General features: G+C 35.4%; 1 protein-coding gene across 3 annotated transcripts in view; it reads left to right on the top strand.

The window, feature by feature from the left end:
• The window catches only part of PPFIA2 (PTPRF interacting protein alpha 2), a 293,356-nt gene that overhangs the window by 4,733 nt on the left and 265,268 nt on the right, over positions 1-23,355 (top strand). For all 3 annotated transcript variants that reach the window (XM_066183313.1, XM_066183312.1, XM_066183316.1), the window contains exon 2: positions 3,350-3,600. In XM_066183313.1, the coding sequence (XP_066039410.1) occupies positions 3,352-3,600 (249 nt within the window). In that variant the 5' untranslated portion in view covers positions 3,350-3,351. The remainder of the gene's footprint in view (positions 1-3,349; positions 3,601-23,355) is intronic.

The following is a 23,355-nucleotide window of genomic DNA, read 5'->3' as shown; positions in this document are numbered from 1 at the left end:
TTGTAACTACGGCATTGAATGTGGCTGTGTCTCCTCTATAAATAAAATTTAAAAAGGCATATATTTTTTCACAGAAATAATGGCTTATTCTGGTTAATTTATTAGAGAGATCACTTTTAGTGTTTAATGATTGAAATCCTTCCTGTATAAAATATACTTCAGCTTAACACAGATTTATGGTCTGTGATAAGTGGGAAAGTACGTAGGTAGAGGGATTCCTTCTAATTTCATTGTATGAAATATTTCAGCTGATTATATTACAAAAACAGACTAAAAATTGTTGGGGTGATGGAGATTTTTAATCACCAAATGTAGGTTTAAAATTCAAATTACACAGAAGGAAAATCAGAAATGGCCCTCTTCCCCTACTGGAATTTTTTAAACGTAATTCAAGTTACTCAGGATATCACCACATTAGCGATCAGATGAAACTGATCATAGCAATACTATTTTTATTTTACGTTTTAGCATGAATCCCTCAGTTGTTTCTGTCTGCATGTGTTGTCTTGGTCATCTATGTGCTTCTGGTGTATGCAAACTAAATTCCTTTCATTGATAACTAAACTGGGAGCTGACTCTTAAATTTAAATCTCCTGACCCCATGTGTGAACCGCATCATTCTGTGGTTATCCAAAGGTTGACTAATACATGCACACACCACCAGAAGGCTCAGGAAACATGAAGAACTCTTGTAACTCTGTGACATAATTCACTTCCTATATAAAGGTCCAGATGCATATGTGCCCTTTTATTTGTCCTCGGCTTCCAATCTTGTAGTATTAGACTGTGATCGGTCTGTTTGCTGACACTCTTCCTCTGTTTCTGTGAAGTTTTTCCTCTGCTTTACCTGCCCTAGCTTTTGTTGCAGTCCCTCTTCATAAGCCTTCTCTCCTTTTTTTTTTTTTTTCTCACTTAAAAATTCTTCAAATATTCTCAGTATTTTGATTCCTTCCTGCTAGCAAGCAGGACATTAATAAAAGGTGTAATAAGGTCCTGGGGAAGTTGCTCTATTCTTCAGCACGTGCTTGGGAACAGTGTTAAATGGTGGCTGCCTCAGGACATTGAAGGCATCCCATGCGTTGGCACATGTAAGAGTGATAAATGCCAAAGAAGTTTTAAAAAAGGAAAACAAAAATGCTTTTCTAAAGGCAAGAAGACAGAAATCATAGTAAATCAAACAGCGCAGCATACTAGGTCTTTCATGAAAGGCTGTAAGAAATTTTTCTTTGGAAGCCCCACAGCAAACTTGCAGTTGCTTGAGATTTTGTTCCTTTTTTTGTGGCTTGGTGACCCAGGAGCACTCTGAGAAGCCAGGTTTCCTTCAGAGTTGTTTGGCATCCACATGGGCCCCCACAATCAATCAGTATGAGGGCATGGTCCAGGATTCTCATATCTCCTGCTCCTCGCTGTTGCAAGAGTCCTAGCGTCCCTTTCTGTCACACCCTACCAGAATTTCTATCTGGCTCAGGTTCACAGACTGCTTTGCTGTATTCCTCTCCACTCTCAGGGTGAGGGGGGAGAGGATGCATGTGGTTCTAGTGGAATAATGGCATTCATCTCTGAACTTCAGAAAGCGATGTACATCACCAGGCTGACTGCAAGAACTGCTGTACCTTTTAAAGATTCTCCTGGGGCTGTGAGCTGTGGGAGAAAACTTCCAAATAGCAACTGCCTACGCCAGAAACTGCCCACCCATTCCCTGCCTTCTCTGCTGTCTTAGTCATAGCCCAAGTTTGTTACTTGTGCTGTCAGAACAATGCAGTCCGGGGATTCAAAATAAGAACAATGCATGGCCCCCTGCCTTCCCTGGAGGCAACGGCTGAGAGGGGCAAGAAGTTGTAATAGAGCCATGAGTATTCAACTGGTGGATTCCCTTGCTACCCCACAACCACTTACATATATGGCTTCCCACATCCCCATAATGACTTTAAGAGGAGATTTCCTATCTAGTTTGAATGCAGGGTGCTGAGGTAGCAACACCTGTCCGCACAGAGGTTTCCCTACTTGTTCTCGCATACTCACCAGTGTTCTTGCAAAATAGTACCACTCTCACTCTGCCACAGTTTGTGTGCAGGGGTAGCAAATGCTGTGCCCTTCACACCAGAAACCTGATCTGCATGTGTAGGACATTGAAAGTAATTTCTTGAATGATGAAGCTTCACCAATGAGAATCCCCAGGGACAAGAAGTGTGACCCATGAGATGTTGATGATTGTGAGGCAGGAAGGGTTCAGTGACAGTCCAAATTGTTAACTTTGGTCTTGAAGAATGGACATGCAGACACCATGATCTCTGGCCACCTGCTGCATACCAAAAAGTTATGATTGAGCTGAGCAAGTGGCAGATAGATGACCTTGGAAGTTTCAAATTATCCCTTTGCTCACTGTGAACTTGACAAACTGGTTAGCCACAGGTGGGAGCTGAGTGGAGACTGGCAATGGCCCCTTGCTGAATGCAGTGTACTTATAAGATGTTATGAGAGGTTCCTGGAGGCAAGATGGGTTCCCTTGGTTGGCATTCTGTATCCCAAGGTCCCTGTGGACACAGGACAAAGCAGTTAGTATCAGCAAGCTCTCCCAAGGATTCCCAAAGCTTCTTCCTGTACACAAACTGGGGGCTTGAGATTTGTGTAAGAAGCTTTGTAGCTGAAGCATGGGACTAGGTGATGTTATTTGCTCTGCTCAGGACAGATTTAAGAAACGGTGATTCTGTTCCTGGTAATTCAATTTGCACAAGATATCACAGGGATGTAATTAGCAGAGTTTTTAGTTCTTGACCTCTTACTGAACAAGCTCACTGGAGAATAATTTCCCCTGAGGATGGGAATAACTAGATAGAAAAATAGATTAACCTGGCATTGTTAAGGCAGCATGATACTGGATCAATGGTTAGCCTGAGCTGTACTGTAGAATTGCCTAGAGGAGGACAAAATCTGGCAATTAGTGGCAGCTATTGACATCAATACCAACAATTCAACAATGAAATTAAGTAAGAGAAGGAAGAAAAGCAATGATAAGGGAGACTACAATTTCAGAGGAAGCATTTTCTGTTATTTTAAGAGAGCATTATTTCCAAAACTATTAATTTAAAATATTCTATAACCCTCCCCCTCCTTCTAGTCAGTCTTCTTTAGTTTTGGGAAGTAGATTCAAAGTCTCTGCTCTGTTGAACTAGTCACTGTATTTAATCCCTCTCTATTGACCATCTGATTAACATTGCACACAAGTTTGAAAGTGGGAACAATGCAATAATCTGCTGTGTCCATGTGACAGAGTTTTTTCCTCTTACGAAATATCCTCAAATGTTTTCTCTACTGAAGAGCTGTTCCTTGGTTTGTGTTCTTTTTAAAGAAATGATGTGTGAAGTGATGCCAACGATAAATGAGGACACCCCGATGAGTCAACGGGGGTCCCAAAGCAGTGGCTCGGACTCGGATTCTCATTTTGAGCAGCTGATGGTGAACATGCTAGATGAAAGGGACCGTCTCCTTGATACCCTTCGGGAGACACAGGAAAGCTTGTCACTTGCACAGCAACGCCTACAGGATGTCATCTACGACAGAGATTCCCTCCAGCGACAGCTGAACTCAGCACTGCCTCAGGTATGTAGTTAATAAAGATTCTTTTTTTGTTGTTTAAGTTCACTATTTTTTTACTTAATACCACTTACTTTAACCCTAATCAGTATGTATTCCTTGGGTCCAGATTTTGCTCCCATTGATGTCAGCTGCAGAACTCCTATTGAATTAATAGTACCTGGTTTGACCTCTATGGGACTTCTTTTCATATTTAAGAGTAGGAGTAATGCGGTTGACTTGAAGGAGAGCAATATGAAGGCCTGTAGCTACTGGTTCTTTTGGCTGTTGCTCTAGCATTTACAACAGGTGAGGGATCATTTAAATAAAAGATCTAATGGTAGAAATAAAGCAAAAAGAATGAGGATGTTTTCTAGAGATTTTCTAGCTAGGAGCTTCTAATAAACAACAAATGAAACTAACTTATGTAGGTTAAATAAGATGCTACACAAAACCACAAAAAAACCTGATACCTTAATATTTTAATTCAATTAAATTTAAATATTTATATAAATCTCATTATCTGAAGTTACCCTAGTCTTTTTTAGGAACTATAGAATGAATTACTTAAGTTAAAAGGCTAATGTGATATTCTATTTCAGTATTATATGTCAATATATTTGTTTTTTATAGAATTAAAAAGCAAAGAAAGAATTAAACTAGAATTAAAAGCAGAGAAAGATCTTACTTCAGTCTGTGTATGTGGCCAGAGGTTGGAAAGATACCATGATTCAAAATTCAGGTTTTCTCCATTTTGTTTTTTGTGTCTCTCAGCTGTCACTTATTAGGGAATGTGACCAGGAGAGCCTAGGGAGGAATTAGGAAAGTGTGTGGTTGGAATAAAGAGATTGATAAGGATGAATGAAATGAGTAAGAAAAATTTTAAGGGTAGAAGAGGAAAATGGCACCCTCTGGAACAGGGAACAGTGGTTTTTTTAGGGGTAACCTCAGCAGCTTATGAAAATATTTTGGGATAGGGCTAAATGAGAGAGAGAGAGAGAGAGACTGTAGATTACAATAGTATTTTATTCTTTATTTCTTCTAGTAAGAAATAAAGAATAAAATTATATTGTGTTATGCAGTTTTGAGTGTTAGCTACACACCTCCTAAAAGCAATTGATTTGTCAGGTGAGCACTTTGGTCTACCATGTACCATTAAGAATGTGTGTTTCAGATAGCATTCATCCTTAGAGCTAAAAGAGATATAGGTTTCCCATATGAGCAAATGTGTGACACACTGCTTACACTATAAAGCAGAATCAGGTTTTTTGTCCATCAAATACGTTACCTAGATATTCATGTAAGTAACTAAGTTTTCTAGAAATCAGTTCTTATAAGTACAAAACACTGGCGTAGTAATATAACATTCTAGTAATACAGTCTTTCAAGAATATGATTTCCATATCAACTGCCGTATTATTTAGTTTAAATTCTGGACTTGAGATATTCTACATAGTACTTTTACAGTTTTTTGGTTTATGGTTTTATGAATGGCAAGCTTGCCTTGCTAACTGCCTGTTATAGCCTTTTGACAAAATACTACCTAGGGCTTTTTACCTAGTGAAGAGGAAGAATTCTCTCTTCACTCAATTTAGAAGGAGAATATATAAATATAATATATCTATATGATAATTATAATTTAGGTACAATGTGGCATCTAATGAGTCTTGCTTTATCAGAATTTATTCTTGCTTTATCAGATTTTATTCTTTTAGTTCTTGATCCCTCCAGTGGTTTTCAAAATCAAATTATTTCTTAGTATTTACATAGTGCTTTGTGTGTGGAAACGGTATATTGACACAGTTACATTCCAAATCATTATTGTTAGGACACTGTTTTTGTTTACTGTCTGTTTAACTGTTTACAGTGTTCTGGAAAAATCATTACACTTATAATAAATAGAACCTGAGCAAAAAGAGCTTGTATAAAAACTCAGCTGTTGAAAAATCTTGTCTAATGGGAAATAGGAAATCATAAATAACAGTAAGTAGGAAGCTTATGTTATTAGTTAATGCTGTTACAGCTGTTAATGCTGTTGCCTATGACAGTAAATGTCTTTAAGTTCTTATACTGGTCTGCACTGCAACAGAACAATGTATAAATAACTGTGTCTTTCAAGTCAGAGTTACAGAAATATAGTTGTCATGCTAAGTGCTGTTATTGAAATATATTTTATTTCCATTAGATTGGAAGTCTTAACTTTATGAACATCTATGTGTAACTGAGTAGCTATGTTTAAGAAAGGAGGGAAAAAGTGAGCAGACAATTACAGATAAGCTAGTCTAAATAAAATAACAGGGAAAACTTTAAAACTTGTTTTGGAGGAAAATCTAATAATATGTCAAAAAATGAACTTAAAAATATGACAAGGGTTTTTCAAAATTATACAAAATAACTCAACATGACTCTTTGGTACCAGACTTTTTAAATTGGGGAACTACAGTATCCCTAAAATGATGTCTTTTGAAGTCACCTCATTTAAATTATGAATAGATGGGTGGTGTGTAAGGAAAATCAATATAATAATTAGTAAGGTTAGTAATAAAAGGGAGAGAGAGGAAAAACTTTCACTTACAGTATACTGACAGGATGGGAGGAGCATAGTAGTAGTTAATGTATTTTGAGATCAATTTTTATTATTTGAGCATCAGAAGAAGAATGCTAGTAGAAATTTTGGATGACACAAAATTGAGTTGAATAGTCAACTAAGGGAGTATTATAATAGCCAAGAACAAAAGTAACAGAGGTGGGATGGTAGTGCATGGTACCAGGGTGAGGGCCTTATATCTATTAGGTAATATAAAAATTCATGACCTTTTAGGTAGCAGTAGTAAAGAGGGATAATATATGGTTTACAATGACGGTAGGCAGCCAGTGGGAGGTGGATGTAGAAAATGAAAGTAAATTTTGAAAAGTCTCATTTTGAAAAAGACTCCTGTTGGAAGTAGGTAAATATTAATGCAGTTAAACCAAAGGGTGGTTTGGACCTTACTTTTCTGAGTTTTGCCCCAGTAGTGATTGAGAGTCCACCTCAAACTGGAAGAGATTAAGAAAAACACTGCTAGAGGAAAGAGGAAGTAACACCGTCACCTGAAAAGACTAATTGAAGTTTTCATATTTCTGGAGGGAAACTGACTTGAGAAGGCACTATGAGTGATTTCATTGATTTTCTTAGAGAGGCAGGAAGATGGAATGAACAGGTGAAGATGGAAGAAATGTTTTAAGTCAAAAATAATGTTGATGAAGGAATAAATAATTATAGGGTACCATGAATAAAGATAGATCATTCATCAAGAGAAGGTCTTGAATTATGAAGGAATGGCATCTTTCTTAGGCAAAGATATGGTGAAAACTCAAAACTCTTTTCAAGATGAAGCTGGTATAAAAGGCATTATATGTCGTAATACCTTTGGTTAACCTGTGAACTTGACCCAGAACACCCCTTCAGACTTTATTGCAGAGATATTCAGAATTTAGTTCACAAGTAATCTTGTTTATTCTCCCCCAAACTGCCTGCTGACAGCAGAAGCCTCTAAGGACCCTATTTGGGTCTGCACTGCATTTTCCCCAACTACAGGAATTTATTGCATTTAGGTCATGACTCTTGAGTCCAGAAAAAAAATTGCTAAATACAATGAACTAAACTGTAATGAGGAAGCATAAGATCTACATACTTAATAGTGAGTTTATATTTTATTGGAGTAAAATTAGGTCTTTAATAGTAGCATAAGAAAGTGTTCTGCTAAAAAGGTTAGGAACTCTGACTCCCCATTTGAGTGCTGGAAAGAGGAAAATGTTCAGTTACAACTTTCTCAAGCAGATTTAACTATAATCTTCTCTAAGGTAAATTGTCTAGAAAATATCACCTTGATTAGTTACCTTGTAAACAAACTGGTAAAATACAGTATACATCATTGTAAGACTTCGAATGACACAGAGAATCATAAGAGTTCTAAATGTACTCTGATAAACAATACTGAACAAGTCTTATTTTTTGGTTGTTTTATTGTTTCTTGTAGCCTTTCAAGAATAAGTTTCAAGGTATGAAATATATTGTTTATATGGAGATGTTAATAAGTTATCACTCTCTAGTCAAGTTTATTTTGTTCATTAGTAATGTACTTCCTCAGTGATTTACTTAGAATTTATTATTCACAGAATAGTTGAGGTTGGAAGGGACCTCAGGAGGTCACCTTGTCTAGCTTGTCTGCTGCAGCAGGGTTACTAAGGACAGGCTGCCCAGGACTGTGTCCAGATGGCTTTTGAATATCTCTGAGGGTAGACTCCACAGCCTCTCTGGGCAACCTGTGCCAGTGTTCAGTCACCCTTACTGTAAAAAGTAGAAGTGTTCCCTGATGTTCAGGAGGAGCCTTCTGTGTTTCCATTTGTGTTCATTTTCTCTTCAATATTACATTACCAGGAAGTCCTGATTTTTCTGATCATTTATAGTAGCAGATTCTTTTTTTTTAATGGCTATAAATCTTTTCATGTATTGATCATTGGAATCTGCTCCTTTCTTTTTTAGTAGTATTGGCTGTGACTAGTCAACTCATTATTTTCCATATGCGTTAGCATAGTTTCCAGGAGGATATGCTCCATGATCTTGCTGGTTACTGAGGTGAAACTGACTGGCCTTCAGTTCCTTAGATCTTCCTTTTTACCCTTCTTAAAAATTAGGGTTATTTCTGCTTTTCCAGTCAGTGGAAAATTGACAAGGCTGACACAACTTCTCAAAAACGATGGATAATGGCTTAGACATTTCATCCAGTTCCTTCAGGACATGTGGATGCATCTCATCAGGTGCTATGGACTTGTGCACCTTCAGGTTCCTCTAGATGTACATTATTTCAAACCTACTCTTCAGTGTATGGTTCTGCATTCTCCCAGTCCACGCCTTTGCCTTCTGCAACTTGGGATGGTGTGGCTGGAGCACAGTGTGCAGTTTGCATGGTTTTGAACAGCTGAATTAAATGAGTTGAATTCTTCCATGTATGGGTATAAAACTTCCTGTCTTTAAAACAGACTTTTTAAAATTAAAGCATTCTGCATTCTCCCAGTCCATATATGTTAATCTTTGATAGAGATCATGAATAATTTATACTGAGAGAGACCATTGGAACTCTATTTTCTTTATTTTTTTAAAGTTATTTTGTTTATTTCCAGCAAGTTTGAATATGTTGTGATTTGAGTGAATCTCTCTGGTGGATATCTAAATACCTAGTTGTAGTTGAGTTCTAATTCTTTTGAATATTGCAAAAATATTTTTTTTCTCTGCAGTAGATATTATGGTCAGCACTGTTTGTAAATCTTTCTGGATATAGATAGTAGAATTGTTTGGAGTGTGGAACTGCAATACTAAAACGAATCCTTTGATATCCTCTGGTAACCCATAGATTTCAACTAAATTGTAAATGTTAGCTACAATAATTCAGTAATAAAATCAGTAATAGAAATATAGTAGTAATCATTAAGGTTTTATTTGATCTAATAACCTACCATTCATTTAGAAATGCTTACTGGAGACATGATACAAGGGAAAATTCAAAGAGGGAAATGTAATGACCTTGTTTTATTGAACCAGTTTATGTAATTTGATCAATGTTAACCTTTAATAGGATTGTGATTTGAGAATTTTGTTGATTTGCAGTTTATTCCAATACAGTAAGCAATGAATATTTTACTGCCAGAGACAAGAAAGGTGTAGGGAGACAACAGTAAGTCAGTAGGGCCTTATTCTGAGGTTGTGTTTTCTGTTTAGTTGTGTATGTATATAGTACATGGATACAAAATAGTGGCATCACACAGATACATATATAGATACAAAAAAAAAAAATAGCCCAACAGAAATAAATATACAGATTGAAAAAGTAGTAATTAACATAGATTTTGTTTATTTAAGATTGGACATTTGCTGTTTGGGTGAAAATAATAGCTTGACCCACAGTATTGTTCTCAAAACAGCTCTTGTTCCCATGATGAAGATGGAATTATGGCTTTTTTTCACTATTTATTTCTTTCTGGCTGTGCTGAAGAATATAAAGTACCAATGACATCCTGTATATTTGAATGAATAATCAGTACTTTTTCTGAGGTTCTAGGAAACATCCTCTTGTGTGAAGGACTTTTGCAAATTCTCAATCTATTTTTTTTTATCCTGCAAGATTATGCATTTTTCTCAATTTTCCAGGGAACAATTTAAAAAGAATTCCAAGTAGTGAAATGGAGTTCTGAGTGAAATGTGTCTGAGGTGAAAGTTGCATGTTTTCTGTCTCAAAAATCCAGTGATAAACTCTATATTCGTGTGTAAAAACTAAAGCTTGATCCAGTGTTTGTTTCTACCTCTGTTTTATAGTTTTGTGGGCTACTACATATAAACATATTAATTTTCAGGTGTTCTGAATCCATGCAGTTCCCACTAAAATCAATGCAAGTATCAAGTTTTTGTAACTGCCAAAATCAGTTTAGATTACTAAATGACAGAAATATTTTCATAAACTAATTGGAATTATGCTTTTTTGCTAGTTATCTTAGCTATTTGTCTCAAGATATTAACATTGAGGGGAGCATATTGAGATGTATGGAAAAAATCAAATACTAACCATAACTATTAGCTCTATTAGAGTAAATACAGAACTACATGTTTTTACAGGATTTAAATGTATAGAGGGGAGACAGAGCGTCTGGAAATCAAAGAAAACTCGGTTTCATAAAGTTGCAATGGTTTAAGTGAAACACAATGCTCAAGTATTAGTTGTGTCCAACCTAAAAAATGTTTAGGAAAAATTAAAGGTTTTCTCTCCTCAGTAACAGAATATGTAACATAACAGCACATGGCAGTTATTTTTCCACATAAAATTGAATGAAAGTTGATTTCATAGTGCTAAATACCAGTTTTATTCTGGTGGATGACTTCTAACTAATATTATCTGATTAAAGACAGTGACAGTATCTATGGTTTAAGTAAGCCAGTGCTTTAGCTGGATCCTCTCTGGACTATAAACCACCATCATATTCCCAACAGAGCAAGTTAAAGGTATAATTATACATACAAGTTTCAACTTGAATTCTTCACAAGTATGAGTTTATTTCCTTGCTGTTGTGAAGTTCTGTGTAATTCAGTAGCATATTGCAAATAATTATAAGCAAGAGATTTTCTCTTAAAAGTTTTGGACTTCTTAAAAAGTACTTGATGACCGAAGAAGACTGATGTGGCAATCCAGCAGAGGAATAAAATGGGATATGGGGGAAAAAAAAAAGCAGAAACTTCAATATTTAGAGGAGGAGGCACATGTGGTGGATGCCTGAAGCAATCAACATGACTATGTACTCCCATTTCACTCTATCTGATTCATAACCATTGTTATCAATTATGTTAGCTTGAACCGGGTACATCAACTGCTACATTAACTACTGATGGCTCATTACCTGAATGTTTAAAAAGACAAACAAATGAATATGAGAAAAAAATATGAAGGTGCTGGTCAACAGAATAGAGCACAGATGGTTATCCAAGTCCCTATAAATTAAGCTGTTGCCATCAAAATTGTAGGCACTGTTGTTTTATAGCAGCCATAGTCATGGATTTTTATCCTAGTTTTCATAACAACTATAGTCATGCCTCTCAGTGTTTAGGAAGCATTTGAACAATGGCTTCAACAATATGATTTAACTTGGTCAGCCCTGAAATGGTTAGGCATTAGAACAAAATGATTATTGGATATCCCTTCTGGCTGAACTATTCTATCCTGTTACACAGTGAGGAAAAGCTGGAAAAAATAGTGCAATTTTATAAAGCTTAAATGTAATAGTTTACTTTTTGCTAATGTCCTTGAAAGTGGATGGTAGAGGCTGAAACATCATCCAAGAACATCTTGAAAACACATTCCCTTCTTTTTAAGTTCTCTATTAAAAGCAGAGGAAATGCAGATAGTTTAAGAATTAACTTTTAGAAGTGTCTTATACAGGCTATCTTCTATCTTAATGAATAATTTCCTACACTAATGAGTATTCACTCAAAAACATAGAATTATGTTAGGGGCATGTTTTTATTTCAAAAGTGGGGATAATTTAGTTCTTACTGAAGCGTGTAGAGTTTTTGTTGACTCTGAAGAATAGGTTTGTTTTTATTGATGAATATGTATCTTTCATATGCTCCCCACAAATCTGAACTTCTGTGTATAGAAGTTAAGGGCCAGGTGGAGTAGTAACTTTTTTTTTGTGTAATGTAATATTTCTATAGTCAACTCAAAAATCTGCTCCAAATCATCATTTGATAAGTATATCTTATCTTTTTTTTTTTTTTTTTTTTTTTTTTTCCTATTTAGGATCAGATTGCAGGCTTTTTTTCTTTTAATTAGTGGTGGACTGCATTCTTTACCATGTATGGATTCTACAAAAAATCCCAATTATACTGATAGTTGATTTGTTATTACAGTCAGTCATCTATCAAAACAGAAAATATTAAATAAATCTTGGAGATTTACAGTAAAGTTCTTTGTTGTAGGTTGGCTTATTTGAAATTGTGAGGTAACAAAAATTACAGATCTGTTTTTTCCTGTGTGGGATTTTTTTAAATGATACTCTAAGCAGAAAGGATATAGAGATAAATAAAGGGAAGGAGCAGTAAGAAAAAGGTAATGCACAAGTAGATAAACCTTACTTCTGTATCAAAGGGAAAGACTTCTCTAAGAAGGGGTAGAGTGAAAGTCAGTCTGCACAGGAAGTAAAGCCCTAGGCCAGAGTTCATGAAAATCAGTAAGGAGGTATTCCCACTTATTTCAATCAATGATGGAACTAGTCCTTAATGAGCACGTAGTTAATGAACAAATTGAGCAAGGGGACCGAAAGAGACCTGGGGGTGCTGGTCAACAGCTGGCTGAACATGAGCCAGCTGTGCCCAGGTGGCCAAGAAGGCCAGTGGCATCCTGGCCTGGATCAGCAGTAGTGTGTCCAGCAGGAGCAGGGCAGGGACTGTCCCCTTGTACTTGGCACTGGTGAGGCCACACCTTGAATCCTGTGTCTGGTTCTGGGCCCATGACTACAGGAAGGACATGGAGATGCTGGAAAATGCCCAGAGAAGGGCAACAAGGCTGGGGATGGTGTGCCCAGGAAGGTTGTGGGGTCACCGGCTCTGGAGATGTTTAAGAAAAGGCTGGAGCTGACAGATGGTGCCATGATTTACTTGACAAGGTGGTGTTTGGTCATAAGTTGGATTTGATGTTCTCCAACCTAATTCATTCTGTGATTCTGTCATCAAAAGTGCTCCTGGACATTGCCACTATCAAAATAAGACTCATGAGAGTATCTGAATATGAAGTGCAAAGTTCTGATTTTTGTATTATTTTTTCCTGTCATAATGACAAATACTTTATAAGTATTGAACACTGAGACAATTATGAATTCAAAAAATAAGATTTTTCATCTCCTGGGGAAAAAAAACCCAACAAAACAAAACAGCTTTCTTTAGCACTATGAATACAAGTGCTTTTTGGAAAATGTGTTTTGGAGATGAAAGCTGGAGATTATACACTAAGTTTGTGGTTTTTACTTCCTTTGCTTAATAATATCAGGCTGACATTGGAAATAATGACTATCCAAGACATTAAGATGTACTGAACACATTTGAAATATTTTCTCAAAGGTCAAGGATGAATACTACGTCATATAATTGGTGCATAAACGCATTGTTGTATATCTTTGGTCAAAACATGTAAAGACAATACTTTTGAATTGTTGAACACTAGGTTCAGGAATAATTGCCCCTATTAAATTAATTTTTCATTAGCAGAAAATATTGATATTAGAAATATTCCAAGAAAAAGTGGAGTAGATAGAGTATTTCTTCTTGTTCAGTAATTGATTCATATCCATATCAGAATCAGATACTCTGCTGTAATTTGGTTTGCTCTTTGTATCTGCTATAAACTAGCATAAACTTTGTTAGCCAAAACACATTTAAAATTCCAACCCTGTATATGTGGAGAGTAAATCAACTGACATTTCCCATTTCTTTATCCTTTTTATTGAATATTCATCTACCTTCAGTACTTCATTTTCCTTTCCATGTAACTCTACTTGGGCTCATAGCTATAATACAAATTTAAAAGTCTACTGTATTAAGAAAGAAATCTGTATTTATTTTTCTGTACTCTGTAATGATTTTCAGGGTGATCTGCCACTGTGGCATGCTGTTATGAGCATACAGTCAACAATCTAGTGGTAACTCACATATATTGTACATATTCCCTACATAAGCTCAGTATTTGGATGGTATGGCCAGATTTGAGGAGGTATATTTACTGAAAATTGTAATTTCAAAAAAAGGCTTTCAAGAAGCAGCACAGTTTTTCAAAAATTGAAAAACTGTTCCTTTGTAAATTCGCAGATTAAGTATTTCGAAATAATACTGTGCATGGGCAGTATTTTCATTCAAAAAAGAAACCTCTGCATACTTACTAAGTGTCAGTAGACACTACTTGGGAACCTACATTTAAGTATGAAGCTTGATAACTGGAATTCCAAACCAAGTGGTTACACAAGATCTCAGCCTAAATCAGACTTGCAAAGGTGTGTACATTTGTCATAAAATTTCTGATTGCACTATTTCAGCTGGATGCAATTCTTCTTAATACAGTCATCCTTGAATCTGAACCATACACTGATAGTTATTTTCTGGTTTTATATATCCATAATAATTTGGTTTCTTCTATATTACAATGCTATGATAACAAGCATTACAAGAAGATCAGTAGCAATTTAAGGTAATAAAGAAATCAGTGTTCTGATCTATGTTCAGAGATACAGAAAAAGAAATTCTTTATTGCAGGTCATTATTTGTATTTTCAGGCATTATAGAAATATAGAAAGTACTAATCTTCCAGAAGAATACTAGCAGGTATATATTTGAATTGTCTGAAATGCTGCTTGTCCCAGTCTGGTACTGCATTTTTGAGTCCTACGCCATGATGTCTATTTGTTTTTCAAAATAACCTTGCTACCTAATTGGCATGGTGTTAATGATGTGCTAGGATTCCCCTTAAAATAGTCACAGAAGTGTTTCTTCTACTAATAGTTAAAAAGAAAAGAAAGATTTTGCACTTGCAGATCTTTTTAGATCTATTTTAAGGATGACATCCATATGAGAATAAAATTCTTCTTTCTCACTGGTTGTTTAAACAAATAAACAGTATTCGTATGGCACTGAACTGAATGTAAAGCAGAAATTTTTCTGAGCCTATGCATTAATAACTAGTACAGCTTTACAATTCTTTATTTGAACTTCCTGAGATGGGAGAATGACCTCAGGCATAACATACAGGAAAGTGTTTCCAAGTTCATAACCCCATACATTTGTTTCTAGAGTGTACACATACCAGCTGCTCACAAAGAATTGTTAAAGGAAGGGCTTAATGAAAGGAGGGAGAAAAGGACAAGCCCTTTACTGATCTCCAGAATGCTTTCTCAGACTTCGGTCATTGACAGCTGAGGGCAGGTTTTAAACTTCAGTTTATATGCTAATTCTTAAATAGAAGTGTTTGTGTCCCAAAACTGATTTGGTCACTTTTGAGCCTCTTCCACTTACTTTGTTCTTTGGGTTTTTTTAACAACATATCACTTAGGATAGTGCCAGCTGATATCCTTACCTCCATGAAGACCTAACACGTGAAAAATCAGCCACAAAGAAAAAAGGATTTAGATATTTGTAAACATGCCAGTCTTGTACACAAATGTCTGAATGCAAGCAATGAAATAAATATAAGAAAACATATATTTTACTAATTAATTGCAAGGTACTGATTCAGATGCACTTAAAAATCTGAAAACAGATGTGACCACATGCAGTATTTAGTTACATTTAGTGGACTCATAAATGCAAGTGTTTTCCCCAAATGAGGTGGAAGAATTAAAAGATACTGATACTAGTGAATGAAAAATGCTCTTGGGGTTCTCCTAACAGCCCTGCTTCTGAGAGGAGTAAGTACAAATTGTAGATTGTCCTTGCAAAATTCTTCTGTTGTCACTTTTGCACAGAACATATTCTTGAGTAAGAAAGTAACCTGCCTACCTTGTCTTTTTCCATGAGTCAGTTGTGACTCATGATTGTTGTGCATCGTCCTCCAGAAGTGAGTTATTTTGTGAGTATAAAGTGTGCTGTGTCTGAAGAACTGTGACATAAGTCAAAGTCACAGTAGATATTATTAGAATATTTACATGGAAGGTTATACATCAGCAGAATTTTAAATGGTTTGTGACATCTTCTGTTTTGAAGAGTATGATGCTGTACATGCTGAAGTTCTGCAACTTGTGCTTTCTGAAAGGAGTTTTTTCATAACACACACACATGTTGGGAACAGTTTTAATCACCCTTAAGAATGGGTTTACACAGAATGTAGAGAAAGCACGGATGGCTGAGCATGCCCAGTCTTGGATGAACTGCCATTGCTGGAGGAGGTCTTGCAGTAATAACACATGTTCTGATAAACAAGAATTTCTATTAAAATTCAAGTGCTTCTTTAGAAAAGTTTATATTGATTTTTATTTTTAAAAAATTACAAAATTGTCATTGCATAATCAAACTGTAAAATGTTATTAGTTATCTAAAACATTTTTAAAAAATAATACATTGCATTTTCCATGAAAGAAACTCTTTAAAATGTTTTCAGTTTTTAATGCCAGAGTTTTAGAGGAATATTTAATACAAATGCATTTTGAAAAGAAATTTTTTAGAAACTTAGGATTCAGATTTGGCAGCAGAGGCTTCATTTTGTGAAGAAAGAAATTATTATCTAAAAATTACTGTTTTGACAGCCAGACCTATTTTTCAGAGCTTGTCATGACTAGGTTATTGTTTTTGTTAAGAAAAAAAAATAGAAGTGTTAAAGACATTTCTTTACAGACATTGAAACATTTTTTAACATCTTAATGAAATGTTTCTAGTTTTAATTTATAGATAGTCTTCTGCCTTGAATCTGCCTATGTATAAAGAAAAAAAATCACCTTCAGTTAGAATAAAACATTGCAGCTGGAATGAAAAGAAAATTTTGGGGTTTTTTCTGTTTTTTGTTGTCAAAGAAATCAGAAAGAAATCTGCTCTGTAGTGTAGAAGGTAAAAACAATCTAATAGAAATTGAAACAGTTAATTGCTAAACACTCAAAAGAGCCAAATCAGCATGAATATGGTCTGTTACATACCATTGTCAATTTCACTGAATTCTTCTTCTTTATGTAAATGTGATGATTTAGAAAGAGGAGCAGCTAGGACTCTGGATAGCCATTCACACTCCAGTTTTGGTAATGATGACTTTAGGACAATGTCCACATATGTGGGATTTTTGTCTTTTTTTATGAGATATAAAATTCATCACTATTTCATGTAGGTGTGAAAATTTCTATCTGCCCATTTCTCTTCTGTTTTAGTAAAAAGACACATGGCTATTATTTTGCCTTCCACAAACATTCCAGCTCCAACTTTATTTATGTTTGTCTCTGTTCATAACTTGTGAGAAAAAAAGATGAGGAAATACTATGGTGTGGCTTGATCTTGTTAGTTCTTTTCTTAAAGGCAAAGTATTTAGAAAAAATGAGCGCACGCTTCTATTTAGTTAGTCTTTGTTCTGTAGTTTAAATTCAAATGCTTCCTCTTTTTAAAAGAATAAAAAATAACTCAGCCTATATGCCCACGTAAATTGCCAATATTTAGGTATTTTGCACCTGATTTATGTAAGAAACTTCCACCGAATTATTTAAGGAACTCTCATCTAAGCAGTCTGGTCTCTCAACCACTTGTCTCCAAAAGTAATTAATACACCTCATTTCACATTAGTGGCTTTATTTTTGAGTCAAATTCTAGTGTCTCTTCTACTACTACCATGGTATATACAAACTTCTTGGCTGGGAAATCTAATTAATATTTTGTTTGGGATTTCAGAGATAATTGGCTTTTAGGACCTCCAGGAACTGAATCACGCCATTTCTTACTAAGCTTTGTATAGAGATCTTTTAAAGCTTATTCTATCACATTTGGTTAATCTGGAGTTCAGTGAACTAAAGCAGTACCTTATAGTTTGTTCCACATTTTGGGCATAGTAGGAACTGACAGCCTTATTTGTCATTTAGTAGCTATGAGGTGTTCAGTACTGAGCACATTGGAGGCAAAAGAAAGTGAACAGAAAACTTGACTGTAGTTGAAAGGTTTGCAACTTCAGAAAAGTGGTTGGAGTACATTGAGACTAACACAGGATGGTCTGTAAATTCTTGCCTTATGGCATTTTGGTAGAGTTTAGTTTCAACTAATTGAAGTGAGCTGCCAATTTAAATCTCAAAATATAACATGAAGTTTAATTTATCAAAGTTTTATACTTCTGCAGTGTTATACACCAGTTTAAAAAGTTATGGAAGTAATTGTGATATTACTACAGAGCACTTTACTCTTTTTTTTCTTTTTTTTTTTTTAATACATTTTACTCTATTTTTTTTGTTGGTAGGAATGCTCCTGAATGATGAAATTCTTCATTTGTCTATCTGTCCCCTATAGATGATACCTTTTTTTGTTTATAATTTACTGTCTCCTCTGAAAAACTGAGAGATGTGTATTGTTTTGCATCTCAGAGAGATGTTGCTTCCATGCTTACTTTCAATAAAAAACTTAAAAATTATTTGCAAAGGTAAAACTTTATTTCTTAAGGAGTGATTGCATCAAGGAGTGAGGAGAAAACCTGCTGTAGATAGTTTTTTACTTTCTTTGTTCAGGGTCACTCAGCTGGTGAAAACATTGCAGGAAAATTGAGAATAATCTTACAACTGCATTCAGTCAATGAACAAATTGCCTTTGTAGATTGCACATATGCTTTTCTTGTTCTAAGCTGTCTCCTGCCTCCTGCAAAGTGAAGCTGAAGACAGTGAGGCAGTTAATTTTTTTTTTAGGGAAAAAGGTCTTATAATACATATCAGATGTAGGCTTCAGGCTATCTATGTGTAACCCCCCCAACATCGTCCAATGTCGCATAATTTTTATTTAGTTTTTAAATTATACTCATTTTGAAAGTGATTGTAATAAGACAGAAAACTTACTTTTTAAAAAAAAATTAGAAGAGTGGCCATGTTTTGAAAGAACAGCCTTCTTTCAGAGGTATAACTTGCACTTTTGGGATAAAAATGCACAAACAATTTTTGTAAGTTACAGATAATGTAATCTTTTGCTTCAAACTACCTGCATAGGAATTTAAATAGAGCGGTAAGGAATAATACTCACATTTGTTTCTACTAATTCATTCTACAAAAGTAGTTTGAATATGAAATGAAAAATTCGAGACTATATGCTTGGGAATCTGTGAAAGGGATATAAGTGCACAGTGAGGAAATGAGTCTTGTAGAAAAATACACTCGTCTGTGATTTGGAAAATCTCAGGAGTACTTAGGTCTGCCTCTGATGCCCTATGAAGCCATAGGTCAGTCACTTAAATTTGCTGTTTATCAAATCTCTGAAATTATTTCCTTTCAGTTTCTTTACTTTTTAAAGTTTCTCAGATATAGGCCATGCTTCTATCTGGTCATTCATTCATTTGCACTGTCACTAAACAAAACACAAACTGTCCATACACCATGGTGCACATTATTTTTATTTCTTGATATTGAACTCTGTTCAGGTATATGTTAGTCTTGGAAAGAGCACAGCAGAGTGATATCCACATTACTGTTTGATACTTGGCTGAAAAAGTGTTTTAATTGAAACTTTGAGATGGCTTTTGGAGTGGATTATGTGGACATTCTCAAATGAGATTTCAGTATCCTTTCTTGTTCAAGCATAGGAGCACAGATTCATCAAGAAGCCTGTTTTAATAAAGCTTTTAAGTAATTTCAGAAGGGGGAGGTGACAGCAAATTAGTGTTAACTATAAGAGAAGGATAACCTGTGCACCAGCCAGGCAGGTTTAATGCTAAGTCTGTGTGACATTAAGTGAAGCTGAAACTTCTGATTTATGCTACAGGCAAATAAGCACTGTAAGTTTTATGGTGTGGAAACTATTCATGAGATAGCTAAGGAATATTTAGCAAGTTTTCCTTCTTTCACCAAGCTTTCTCGGAAAAAAATGTTTGTATTGTAGTCTTTTTGCAAAACTTTTTTTTTTTTTTTTTTTTGGGGAGGGGGTTTGTTTGTTTGTTTTGTTGTTGTTGGTTGGTTGGTTGGTTTTTTTGCATCTTGTATCTGTTCCATTCAGGTGTTTTTAAATTTTTTGCTTAATATTGGACCATTGTCTTAAAAAGAAGGGAGTTGCTTACTGTCTATTTTGAACATCACTTACTTTTAGGTTTAAGTGTGTAAAATTTCTAGGTGTCTTAAAGCAATAAAAAGAGCCGTATCTGTATGGTATACAAAAACAGCTCTATAGTGCTTTAGCAGCATTAGTTAATATCAATCTGCATGGGAAAGTGATTTGCATTGCTATTAAATGGGTGTATTTAATACAGAAATTAATTACACTGATGCACAATCTTGACATATTTTCCTGGTGTTTTGCTTAGTATGCAAGAATAATGCAAAAAATAAAAGTGAGCTTTGAGTTGTATACTTGTGGCATTTATATTGCATTTATCATATTTTAAATATTGGCAGTCAACATTTAGTGTGCCTGTGTACTGTAGATATTAACTACTTTATGATTTTTTAAAAATTTAAAATAAAAATGCAGTAAATGGTTTTTTATCATGTAGGTATATGGTGCCAAGGTGCAACAAGTGCTGGGGGCTCCTGAGAATTCAGGAATCTGTTAGGCAGGGCCTGGCACCAGACTCCATCCCGCCTCCAGCCAGGAGTGGCACAGGTGAGAGTACACATATGCTGTAAACTGTGAAAAGGTTTTTCTTGAGTATGTTACTTGTTCATGCTTTTTGATTTTTTTGTGCATTTCTTATTTGAAATGGGTAATTCAGAAAGAATTTCCCAATCCAGTTTTCACACTATCAGTTACATTCAAAAACTATGATTCTGGAGGTTGTAGAAAGTGGTGTTCAGCCCATTTGACTTCAGCAGGATTCAAATGCTTGCTAGGGCAGAGTTTTTTTGAAGAAGCAGGGGGCCTTAAAGATCTCAGATAAGTAGCATTCATTGAAGTTTATGAAAACTTGAATTCTGTCCCACAGAAATTTAACAGTCATTTGGCTATCTTTTTAAACTCTGCTAGCACAAATGTGATGAGCCTTATTATATATGGCTTATTATATAATAATAATACATATTATTATATATTATTATTATATAATGTATATATTATATTCTGATATATTATATATTGTGGTGGTTTGAAAGCAAAACAAATGAGAGGCTCTAAGTCAGAGATACACTTTAATAGGAAGAAAGGAAAGAAAGTAAAATAAAATAGATGCAATAATGCAAAAGACCACTAACAGAGTCAGAATACAACCTGAGCAGAGTGATGGAAGCAGTCCAGATGAGGTGATCTTCCTGAAGCAGTGGTCCCATAGAAGGGTCTGGTAGCTCTGTTCCTCTGGGAATCCAGTGGGTAAGGACCCCCTGTACTGTCCCAAACTCCAGAATATATCCAGGTGAGAATGCTTGGTTCCTCCCCCTGGGCGGAGCATCTCACAATGGGATGACGAGTCATGCAGGGGGTCCTTGATGGCCCATTAAAGAGATAGCTCCTGGAGGGAGTTATCTGTGAGTCATGGGCAAGGCATTGATGGCCCATTAACAGAAGATAATGGCCCAGAGGGAGGGGGTCTGGGAAAACACTGCCCCACCTGGATTCAACAGTTCATGAAGATGGTGATAGAATACTTTGTGCACATCCTATAGTACAACCCAGGACATATATATATATATATATATATATATATATAATATCAGAATGATAAAACAGTATAAATTAGTGGATTTTGTTATCAAAACCTAATTAGTTACTACTGAGGTTTTTTAGGGATGACAGTTGTTATTATTGATTTTACAACAAAATTACTTCTCAACTAAAATTTCTTGAAATTCCTCATATGGGAAATAAATTAGTCATTAATATACTATTGAACTTTATTACTAAGATGATCTTGCCTAGTGGTTTAGAGCTTAATGATCTGGACATGTTCTTTCATTATAACAGAGATACTTCATGTGATTGACTTAAGAGATACAGTCAATTATAAACCATCTATGATTTTTACAGTGGTTGTTATATCAAGGTTTTAGTGGCTGTCCAATGTGCAGAAAAAAAAAAGGCACTTCATTTCATAACAAAAACCAAAATCCTAATGAGGCAAAATAGAGTCTTATGATCCCTACAAATGATGTTTGATGTGTACTTCCATCTTTTAGAATGACTGCCCTTCCTTTCAAAGGATTTTAGATTGGTGAGATACTCTCCTTATGTGACAGCCATAATTAGAAAAGTGTCCCTTTTGGAATGAATAGAAAATTCCATTTTGAGTTCAGTGATTATATTTGTGAAGTCTGTCTAGTTAATTTAAAGTTGCAAAGATACAGGATGCTATTAAGTAGAAGTTTCATGCATTTAATAGCTGTGCAATTCTGTATAATTTCTAGGAGGTTGTTAAAACAGATTCTGTGATACTGTTAAAGATGCTTTCAATGCAGTTCATGGCCCATTCATTGTCAGCTTGCAGATATAAATGGGAAAACAGGTATAGGTTTAATCACTTGAGAGGCTGGGTGATTAACCTACTTAGCAGGCTCACACAGTCATTGCTGCTCCACCTAAGAGTCAGATGGGCATGCATCAGTGGGGCAACTTTGCGTCCTAGTGGGACAGATTGCCCGTTTTCTTTGGGGCATCTGGAGCATTCCTGTTATTTTCTGTGGCTTAAGGAAAAATGGCTCAGATCCTTAAACATATCTTTTGCCTAAATGCCTTTGATTCCTCAGAGACATTAAGCTTCATAAGTTACTATTAGGCATAAACCAAGTTGTTATCCAAACATCCAGTCTTCCTCTGTGAGCCCTGTGCCTCAAATTTCCCCTCACTGGCTTTAGGTAAATGCTGCTCACCCTGGCAGTAATTAACTCAGAAGGTCCAGCAGCTGCAATCTCTGCAGCCAGCAGCCTGCACCGCTGCCAGTTCTTGGTATAGGAACCTTGATTTTTATCTAACATCATCTGTTTTGTGAGAAATTTAAAACCTATAATTTTGCTTCATTGCTTTAATGCTGAAAACTACAAACCTGGTATAAAATGTAGGTTTCTAGAGTACCAGATGTTGTTTTTTTTTTTTTTTTGCCTACAGGCTGGCCAACTGAGTATAATTGGCTGAGAATGTATTTATTTTTTGGCTTCTCAGGCTGCTCAAAACTGAATGCTGAATTGTGTATGAGAGGTCATAGAAAGAACACAGTATGTGATGCTGTTCATCTCCTCTAGGCAGAGCTATGCAAATATATGTAACTTTGCACTCTGTCAACTTTCTTCTGAGTAGATTTATTTCTAAAGAAAATTAGAGTTTTCTGTTCTTCGATAACTGCTTGTAGTTTAGGTCACTTATCCTATGACCGCTCTCCCCAAAGGAATGCAGTTTCCTGTAAATTAAATCTAATCTCAGGGATTGGTTTCATCTGAATTTGTTTTCCTGATTTTTTGTCTTGTAATAATAGTGACATGATACAGAACCAATTAAAAAGAATAAAAAAGGCAATCAAAAAACTTAATCTACCTCATGACTACTGAAAAAATCTTCAGAAAGTCTTCCTTCTTCCTAGAGAGAGGTCTGTATCAGGAATATGTAAGTAAATCTATCATCTATACGTGCATAGTTGTCACAGAAAC

The sequence above is a fragment of the Chamaea fasciata genome, unplaced genomic scaffold (genome assembly GCF_029207755.1).
Source record: "Chamaea fasciata isolate MVZ Bird 193981 ecotype frontalis unplaced genomic scaffold, bChaFas1.0.hap1 SCAF_5, whole genome shotgun sequence".
NCBI classification, from domain to species: Eukaryota; Metazoa; Chordata; class Aves; order Passeriformes; family Sylviidae; genus Chamaea; species Chamaea fasciata.
The sequence above is the reverse complement of the archived record's forward strand: the minus strand, read 5'-3'. Positions and strand labels throughout refer to the sequence as shown.